This window comes from Paramisgurnus dabryanus, chromosome 19, assembly GCF_030506205.2.
Source record: "Paramisgurnus dabryanus chromosome 19, PD_genome_1.1, whole genome shotgun sequence".
Lineage (NCBI taxonomy): Eukaryota > Metazoa > Chordata > Actinopteri > Cypriniformes > Cobitidae > Paramisgurnus > Paramisgurnus dabryanus.
Window position 1 is genome coordinate 5,609,259 of NC_133355.1, and position 10,341 is coordinate 5,619,599.

Consider the following 10,341-nt stretch of genomic DNA (forward strand, 5'->3'; position numbering starts at 1 on the left):
AATATAGGCAACTTTTACTCTCTACTCAATTACATTTTTGATTGGGTATTTGTACTCTTTACTCCACTACATTTGAAATGACACTAGCATTGATGTTGAGGGACTGTTTTTCGCTTGTAGCCTATAAGGTTAGCTTTATATTTCTAGTAAACGCATTTAGACCAATAAAAAATATGTTAATCTATGAAGATTATCTTGTTGTAACATTTGTTAAACACAGAGCGTGTTTTTGCAATTATCCAAAAGTCTATGGGAAAAGTAATAGGCTTTTTGGCGAGGGAACCAGTGTCCCGCTAACTTTTGGGTTGGCCTACAAAAATACGTCCCGCGGCAATCTACTATAAAAATAATGAAACCACACCCCTAACCCCGCCCTCAAACACAACGTCACAGGGACAAATCGTACAAATGTGGGCGTACAAATTAGCCACTTTGTAAAATACATTGGGCATTGGAAGGTCAAGGTTATAGGAGCATATATTCAAAAAAGACCCAATTGACTAAACCTTAAACTTTCTATTATTTTACTTTCTTTAATGTTTTTTTGGTGGATACTCTATTTTGTCACTTTAAAAAAAGCATCTGCTAAATGCACAAAAGAAGTGTAATGATAAACATTTTCAATGTTACAAAAGCATATAAATCACAAATATGTGTAAGAAATGTTAAGCAACAAAGTTGGATTTCACATTAATGTCCATCTTTGACATGTTCTTGACTCAGTCAATATTAAAGATATCAATGTTATTTCACAGAATGTTCTATACATTATATAGGATGATTTTATGAATATAACACAGATTGGGTCAAATACTTCATTATACTATAATAGATGCGTTTCTTGTTTGAAAGACTCATGACCTCATAAAATATGACTTATTTCCCCATCTTCACCACAGATGACCCAAACACACATTTGTTAAGTTACATGTCTTTTATTGTTACAAATGCTCAGACAACCATCACTTTTCCCCAGCATGAGATGCGCTACAGATGGATTTCTCAAGCAATGTCAGTCTGGCATTGTTTATGTAACAAGGGCTGATGTAGAGGAAGAGACCACTTTCCCATCAACCACCTCTTCTACAACAGTGATCACCTTTGTTTTGGTGGTGGTGGTGCTTGTGCTGGAGCTGGAGCCCGATGACCCAGATGTCAGACTGTCAGGAAACAAACACTTAACCAGTTAAACCAGTACTGCCTAATCTGTAGTACAGATGTTACTCAATCTGCAGAGCTCAAAACAAAAACTGCGTTCATTGTCTAACACTTTTGACCAAAAATAGTCCCAAGCTGTCACTGGGGCAATACTCTTTCAAAGGTCCTAACATGTGACAACAAACGACCATTATTTAACCATTTCCTCTAACAGTGACTTTCATGTTATCAATAAAGGAGAATGGTATAAACATGATTTACCTGCCACTCGCTTCTCCGTCCAGCAGTCTCCTGTATTCTGCAATCTCCATTTCCAGTCTGGTCTTAATGTCCAGAAGCGTCTGATACTCTTGACTTTGACGTTCAAGATCAGATCTGAGTTGGACCAATTGACCCTCAATTTGATTCGCCTATAGGCCCGACAGGACATGAGATGAACTTTAACCCCTGATGTCCACTTCATATTAGTAAAAGATGTTGTACGATTTACATTTTACGCCTTGATCGTCAAAGCTTTTACCTGTGACTGGAGGCCACCCAGTTTCATAGAGTAGCGATTTTTTGTCTCCGATAGGGTGTTTTCCAAGGACGCATTCTGTGATGGGAAAGCAGAGAGATATTTTGATGATTTTATCTGTTAAATGTTTCAGAAAGGTAAACTTTCTTGTAAAGAACAATGCTGAACATATGAGGAGATCAGATGCTAAGGCCTCTGAACGCCACCAAAAATAAGTGTTATAAAGTTAACCCTTAAAAACGTCTTGGTATCTGGAAAAATAACTTTTTAAGGTATATTGAAAAGTACATATTTACCATGGCAAGGAGAGACTGGAGCTCTATCTCCAACGCCTGTAATGTGCTCTTCACCGTGTTGACTTCAGTTTTAGATGTCTGCAGGCTTTCTGTGCTTGCTGCAACCTCTTGTTTGATGTCATCAGCCTGTAAAATAAGTATTGAATCAAATGTTTAATTTTAAAGGGGCCATGGCATGAAAATCAGACTTTTTCCATGTTTAAGTGCTAAAATTGGGTCTCCAGTGCTTCTATCAACCTAGAAAATGTGAAAAAGATCAACCCAGTAATTTAGTTTTGGTAAACCATTCTCTGCAAGCACGTGAAAAAATAGGTAATGAAATAGGTGATGTCATAAGGAGCTTTTATTATACTAATACCGCCCCTTAATCTGCACTATCCAACCAAGGCACAGCCATTTAGTTCAGAGATAAAGAGAGAGAGAGAAAATAATTCACAGCACAATTGAGTTTCAATTGCAATAAACCACCATCATGGCGATCAGTGTTCGAATTTCATCAGCTCATTTGCATTTTAAAGGACACACCCAAAAACGGCACACCTACAAAGTGGCAATTTTAACATGTTATAATAAATTATCTATATGGTATTTTGAGCTAAAACTTCACATATGTACTCTGGGGACACCAAAGATTTATTTTACAAACTAAAAAAGTCTTGTGACATGGCCCCTTTATCTAGTCTTGTCTGTTTCCGTTTAGACATTTTGAATTTGCTTTCACCAACAACAGATTTTTTTTAATTAGGTCCCTTAACTTTATATAAATCATGAGACCGTATATGTCAAACACTTCTTTTGGATTGAACCAACCTTCTCCTGGAACCAGCCTTCAAGCGCTTTTCGGCTCTTGGCTACGAGACCCTCGTAGTGCTCACGCATTTCTTCCATGATTTTGCTGAGATCTTCTTGTGGAGCTGCATTGACCTCTACATTAACCTGTCCACTCATCTGATCACGGGCGCCCAAGAGATCCTGGAGAAACATTGGATCGACTGAGCAAAAAACCACATCTTCATCATTGCTTAATTTTGATATTTACTGATATTTACATTTAAACCTGTCGCATTCCTGTGAAAACCTGAGCTAAAGCAGTAAAATACACTGACCTCCTGTCTGGCAATCATCTCAAAAATGTAAGCAAAAACATTTAGATTTTGTGTTTGAACTTGCTTCGCCGCATTACATTAAACAGATACCCTTGCAGACAGCTTGAACTTACCTCCTCGTGATTTTTCTTCATGTACGCCAGTTCGTCTTTGAGTCCTTCGATCTCCATGGTCAAGTCTTTCTGACTCATGGTCAGCTCATTGAGAAGGTTCTTCAATCCTGCGATATCTGCTTCAACAGACTGACGCATCGACAGCTCATTCTCGTATCTGTAAAACAGAACCGCTTATTTATTCCTGCTTTTCAAAACTTTTCTCAGAAAAGAACAGAATGGTAGGTTACAATTTTAAGGAATGCACATTAAAAATGAGGTTTGTTTGCAGATCCAAAAATGCAGAACTGCTAACACCTTTATTTTTAAGGTTCTTAAAGTAAGATTAATATTTTAGGCGTTGCTTGTGGTTCTCTCTGTTTAGCTTTTAATTGTTTTTAAATATGAAAAAGAAAACAAAATATAATCACTTCAATCTGAAGTCATCTGCAGCCAGGCTGGCATTGTCGATGTTGAGGTGAACCGTGTTCTTCTGCTGTACGGCATCCAAAATCTGAGAGATAAACAAAGACAAGGTCAGAAATAAAATCTCTTTATAGATCTTTACACAGGATTTTATATATATAAAAAACATGCCATTACACTTACTTTAGCCTGAAGGTCAGTGATAATAGCCCAGAAGGCAGAGTAGTCACGTGCACCGCCAGAAGGAGCCAGCCTGCTGTCCAGAAACTGACGAATCTTCAGCTCAAGTTCAGCATTGGCCTTCTCAAGCGTCCGCACTTTCTCCAGGTAAGCAGCCAGACGATCGTTGAGATTCTGCATGGTGAACTTCTCATTGCCAATGACCCTTTCTTCACCTGCTGAGGCACCAAATCCACCACCTGCTCCACCGCCGCCGAATCCACCACCAGCACCGAATCCACCACCAGCACCGAATCCACCACCTGTGCCTCCACCGAAGCCATAGCCGCCTCCTGATCCATATGAAGAACTGGAGATTTTGACTCCTGAACCTCCTGCGCCTCCATAGACGCTGCCAGACCTCAGGCCTCCTCCTCCTCCACCTGAACCGGAGAACCGCGTGGACCTGCTGGTGAAGGTGGCAACCATGGTGGGTGGATGTCTTACTCTGCTCTGTACAAAGAGTGAGTGCGGAGGAGTGACTCTCTGCCCTTTTATATGTTGGTTTTGGGCACTGAAGCTGGGGTTTTGACAGGGGAAGACATGTTGACCATATTTTAGTAAAAAAAAAAAAATGCTGACAGCAAAGATTTCTGTCAAGCTATATTAGTTAAGTTGAAAGGTAAACCAAAGCAATAAATCTGGATGATTGACAGACCCCTCAAGTAGGTGACAAGGAGGCTTGGATCCCCCTCCCAAACCATTCTTTGCCAACAGCATCAGCAGCAGCTTTGTACATGTTCAGATATTTGTGGATTTGTGAGACCGGCAAAATATTTTTTTTTCACTGTCAGCCAGCCAACATCATACTCATTGAACTTTCACTGCCGCTCCTTTTGGAGCTCCTCCAACCTCATGCCCTCATATTCAATAGCTCTCTGCATATTACCCAAATAAATAACAAATCTGTCTCAAAAAATGTTTTTTGAAAAAAAAAAGTGCTGTAATGTAACTGTGTTGGATGATGCAAATTTGAACAGTATATAGTATTTTTTAGTATCTAAGAATTTTACTATAAAGTACAAAATATTCAGAAACATACACTGTAGAAGTATGATGATCTCATTGACAGGTGAAGATTTGTTTGTTTAGTAGAGGATTAGATCAAAATTTAATTACTTCAGAGGAAGGTCGCTTAAAGGGAAAATCCAATGGTTGACAGATTATCTTCAAGTTATTGCATGTAAGATATAAAGCACCATTTTCCCACCAGGTTTAATGTAACCTTTTAAATTCCTCCCTAAGGCTGCTGAGCTAAAACACATCTTCTCATGCAAGTATATTTACTATATACTTAAAAAAATGCTGGGGGGATTTCAACTAAGCGTTGGGTCAAAAAGGGACGAGCCCAGCCCACTGTGTTGTAATTTAACTTACTTTAACCTTTGTTTCAACCCAAAATGCTGGGTTGTTTTTTTTTTAAACATTTTCTGAGTAATTTAACCCAGCAACTGGGTTAATTTGTCCCTTTTTGACGCAACACTACATTGAAAATAACCCAGCATTATTAAAATACTGTATCTATGTTTATTTATCTTTAGTTTAGATTAGATTTTGGAAATTATTTTTCCAGATTGAATTAATAATAAAATCTGTATTTAAAATAAACTGCACATTACATAAGAATAAAAGTGTAATGTTTCTCAGCATTGTACAGTTTTAAAGGTTCCAACAACATATTTGAGATAATTCAGTAATGTGTTATGATTAGATATGTTTACAATTCATTCTAAAAGTGTATTTCAAAGTTCAAAGTGATGATGAATTAGCATACTTAAACTTTGTGCACTGTTTAAAATCTGAATAAGCTGCAAGTATGCAGAGTGCTCTCCTGCTCCGCCCTACTTGGGTTATTACAACTACTTTGCACATTCTCCCATAAGCCATGAGGCAGAAAAGAAAATGTTGCTGAGGCAGGTGAAATGCCTAACTGAGTGAAAGTGAGAAATAGCTAGAAAAAAATTAACCGCAGGGTTGTTTAAATTTGACTATTTTTACTTTCATTTAAAAAAATCCCACATGAAAAATTTTGTAAAATATATACTAAACACATATACTACAGTATTTGTTCGTGTGAGGAAAAAAGTCTGCTGCAAAGTCAACACATTTCAGATCACTCACCACATGAACAAATAGGCTACTGTAGACATTATAGAAATGACTATTTGCTAATGCATACTATAACATTCTGTAGTATTAACTATTGAAGCGATAAACTGTATTTTGTAAAACAGAGTACATTTTGTATAAACACTATACTATCATATCGTTAAAAATTTTCTTCCGAAATCTATCAATATCTTTGCGATACACGTTTTTCAGTGTCGATGCGCGTGCTTGACCACCAGAGCGCGCGCGTCAGTCAGGGATGCAACGGTTTTCCGAGAGAATGCTGCTGAGGCAGAGGTGAGTCGCTTCATTACTTGACGATAAACAATTTTACTGAAAACTCTTACGAGATTAACTTAATAGAGTAATAATACATCATTAATACCGAATTTTACAAAAAGTAAGGTACGTGAAAATGTTTGGATTATGCTCACTGAATCAATGTTTATCGCGTCAGAGGGTTTTAGTCAACATGTATTGACTTAATACTTCATACACAGAGTTTATAGTCAACGTGTAACGTTAATGGACTTAATACAGTTTGTGTCAACGTTAAGTAGATTTTATAAAGTCAACATAGTGGATTTTAATGACTTTGAGTCAACAGTAACTTACACAGCAGAATGGTGCTGAGTACCTTACTTCAGAAAACCACTCCTTACTCCTTCATGCTTTGTTTTGTGAAACATAAATTGTGTGAATTTGCAAGTAAGATGCCACTTTTAGACAATTTGCTATAACGGAACAATTTTTTACTTTGTCTTACTTAAGATACACACTAAAGAATCCTGGGTTGTTTTAGGCCATGGTTCAGGCCCAGCCTGTGGGTAAAATTAACTTTCAGTTGGGTTTGTCCATATTAGACCATGTCATGGATTAAAACACATTTACAAAAATAAAGTAAATCCCTAATTCTTGTTAAGTGCACAAGAGTAGTTTTGGATCAGCCATCCTGGCCAATTTGTTGAACTAAGCATAAGACAAAGCAATTAAAAGATTTAACAACTTAAGAGGTTCTTTGCAAATGTGAATTTTGTATATGTTTAGTGGTAAAGTTTTCATTTGGTGTGGATTGGGAGGGTCATTTAAATACCAACCTAATACTCTGTTTATTTAAAAATACCAGCTGTCAGCTTTGTCCTGTCACCGCACCTCATTCCTTAAAGCCATCAGGCAAACAACTCTTTTCAACCTAAAAGAAAGTAAAGAATGATTCTGAAAACTTGTGTTTTAAAATAGCTGGGGGTGGGTTTGTAAGTGAACAGACAGGTAGTGTAACTTATACAGGTCATCTTGTGGTTGTGCAACACACACACATTGTTAATTTGTTTATATGGTATAATACATTGTTTTTTAGCAATGAAATAGCTGCACTTTAATTCTGTGAAAAAACAGCTCATTTTTGTCTTTTATTAAGAAAGAGGGAAAGCAAATGTTTTGTCCCATTGTTATAAAATATATCTGCTCCTGAATTTCTAAGTAAAATTGACCATCATTGCTAAGAGGAACAATGTAATTTGATTAAAAAAGTTGATTTGAGAGGGGAAAATGTATAAAGAAATGCAGCTAAAATGATCTCAAATGCTTTAAAATAACAAAAACAAAGCACATAGAAGAAAACAAGTTCTTTTCAGGTCTAGTGGTTATCGACAGAACATCAGGTGTAGGGCTGGGTATCGATTCAGATGTTCCAGATCGATTCGATTTCGTTAAAGGGCGTGTTGCAGGTAAACCACCACTGTCGAATAATGGGTACATAAATCACTCAAGATATGTGTATAGTTTTTAAAATATCTCAAAAATGGTCTTAAAGACCACTTTTTTTTACGTTTTTGGTATTAACCGTTTTTTTTACGCAATTCTGCGATGACGTCACGTTGGGGAGAAGTGGAGAAAGCCTCAGCCAGAGCCATAGAGATAGATGAGACATTTATTGCTGTTTATTACTTACGTATATAATTTGGAAATCATATATACATCGTAGGAAATATATAATGTGTTATACTGCAAAGTTACCATGCTAATTATAATTTATGATATATGTGGAGATAAATAAAACTTCGCAAATCTGCAGATTTGATCCATTCATGTCCTGACCACCAGGCTAGAGATTTTTAAACATCCTTAATCCACACTTACTAGTCTATCAAATAATATCTCAAATATATTGTTTTGTGAAATCAATATATTTCATTATGGATCCGACCGCATACATAACAGGCGTTCGGCGGCTTTTTACATCACGACAGACTATGCCATTTGAGGAGGAACCGCTCATTGATCACCGTATTTTTATAAATCCTGTACATGTTTGCCCCTGCCGAACAGGTTGAGCACTTTTATATACTTTGTTGAGCAGAGAGGCTGCAGAGTTTGACCAGCGGGCTGCGGGAACCGGCGCACATCACGCCGCCAGACGGTGTTGTTAACTCGAAACGTATAACTATTATCAGATCGACCCACCGAGAAAGTCCCGACTCTGCCGATTGCCATTCCGCTACTGGCTGTAAGAAAGCGAGTGCGTTTGGGTCGCTGGTCCCCGCGAACAGATGTGACGTGCCTCACTCACCTTCCAGGATTAGAGACATGCTGCCAAAACCGTTTGTGCTGAAGATCGCATAAAGTTACACCCATTTCAGGCAGGATCATGGACCCCTCAAGCCAGCATGCATGAGTATGTTAATTGTTTGTTTACTTTCTACACGAAGATATGCTGACGTTATGCTATCTGGCTGTCTGCCTATCTCTTTATACTAGCCTATCCATCTGTCTGTCTGTCCTATCTGTCTATCTATCTGTCTATCTGTCTATCTATCTGTCTATCTATCTATCTATCTATCTATCTATCTATCTATCTATCTATCTATCTATCTATCTATCTATCTATCTATAATCTGCGCTATCAGTACTGTACTTTACTCGTCTTTCTATAGTCATTCTCAATGCTCTCAAGGCGGCTTTGGTAAATTCTCTCCCCAGCATGACGTCATACAGTGCGTTGTGGGGGAAAGGAGAATCATTGCAAACCGCTGTACTTTTTCATACTTTTTCGGGTTTTGTGATACCCAACAACATAAAATACAATGGATAACAGTTTAAATGTTTATTATCAACAAGCAAACTGCACAAATTCGTTGAAAAATTTAACCTGCAACACTCCCTTTAAGCATGGTGGTGCAAAAGTCATGGTATTGGGATGTTTTACTACCGTGTTGGACCTATTTATCGTATACAAGGGAACATGTATCAGTTTGAAAACATAAAAATAGTTTGATATAAAATAGAGATTTTGTTGCATTTCGCTAAAGAGGAAACGCCCCTAAAATTAATGTTTCTACAAGATAATAACCCCAAACTGATCAGAAATACCTGTTTTCAGGTGCTAGTAGTTGGTTGACTCGATTTGACACAGATGTGCAGCAGTTATCAACAACAATGGTATTCTACTAAATATTAGTAGATCATTATTTTAAAGTGAAGTTAAATCTTAAGAAATTTCTTTAGTTTATAAGTTTCTACCATAGACTGTAACAAATATGGACATAGTGTCCGTGACGTCACCCAAAGGTTTGTGAATAACTTTTTTGAAGCCTAAAGTATGCGATGCCTGCCGTTGCCATCTTGGCTGCGCGTCACTGTGCATCACTTGCGGATAACCTAAAATGGGTAAAGAAGGGGGACATGGGTGAAGCTGAGGTGGCTAGTTACTGAAACCACGCCCGCCTAGCTCGATTCTAGTGACAGCAGTTCACCCATCACTCAAGTGGCCACGCCCTTAATTATGCAGACCTTTAGGCTTAATATAATTTAAACAAATGAGTTACAGAAAAATTCACCCCCTCACAGTTATCATGAAGGGCCAAATTAGCTAGACCATGGGTGTCAAACTCAAGGCCCGCGGGCCAAATCCGGCCCGCCCCCTCATTTCATCTGGCCCGCGAGAGTTTACAAATTATGTTAATTGTGTGGCCCGCAAGAGTTTACAGATTATTTTATTGTTATTATAAGTTTTATTTTTGCAGGTTATTTCCTATATGATTTTTAGCAGCAACCAAAACTAATTTTTGTCCCGCCAAAGTCTTTTTGTAATGTAATTATAGTGATAATGTTGATGATTGCATGAGAGAGAACGAGCAGTGCCCCGCACGCGCACACTACTAGAGTGGGCGTGTCTGAATGCGGACGCTGCAGCCTTCGGAGATCGCATTTCCAGGCTGCATACGTCATCAAGACTCAGAATATTAACAATTATGAAGTTAAATATTATTCTTTGTTTATAGTAAATAGTTGTAATATGCGTATGACTTGCGAATTTAATGGTCAGTTAACTTAAATAAACCAGGCTTGATGACGCTGCCTATGCGACCTCGACAGTATCTGCTCGTTCTTTCTCTCCCTCTCTCGCGCACGCTCACGCG

The 10,341-nt window shown here is 37.9% G+C and overlaps 1 protein-coding gene across 1 annotated transcript; it reads right to left on the reverse strand.

Annotated features, from left to right (window-relative positions):
• Nucleotides 1–915: 915 nt before the first annotated feature.
• krt1-19e (keratin, type 1, 19e) lies at nt 916–4,291 on the reverse strand. Its single transcript, XM_065286130.1, has 8 exons — nt 3,779–4,291; nt 3,601–3,683; nt 3,191–3,347; nt 2,782–2,943; nt 1,972–2,097; nt 1,679–1,753; nt 1,420–1,568; nt 916–1,160 (listed from the first exon to the last, which is right to left on the reverse strand). Exons 1-8 carry the CDS (start codon nt 4,241–4,243, stop codon nt 1,028–1,030), a joined length of 1,350 nt encoding a protein of 449 aa, XP_065142202.1. The 5' UTR covers nt 4,244–4,291; the 3' UTR covers nt 916–1,027.
• Nucleotides 4,292–10,341: the final 6,050 nt, after the last annotated feature.

Excerpts from the sequence above, each read along its gene's own strand:
- krt1-19e (XM_065286130.1), bottom strand. The coding sequence starts at position 4,243 with ATGGTTGCCACCTTCACCAGCAGGTCCACGCGGTTCTCCGGTTCAGGT. Across the intron at positions 2,098-2,781 it reads AAGGCTGGTTCCAGGAGAAG|GCTGATGACATCAAACAAGA; the intron begins GTTGGTTCAATC and ends CTTATTTTACAG. Across the intron at positions 1,161-1,419 it reads GACGGAGAAGCGAGTGGCAG|TCTGACATCTGGGTCATCGG; the intron begins GTAAATCATGTT and ends GTTTCCTGACAG.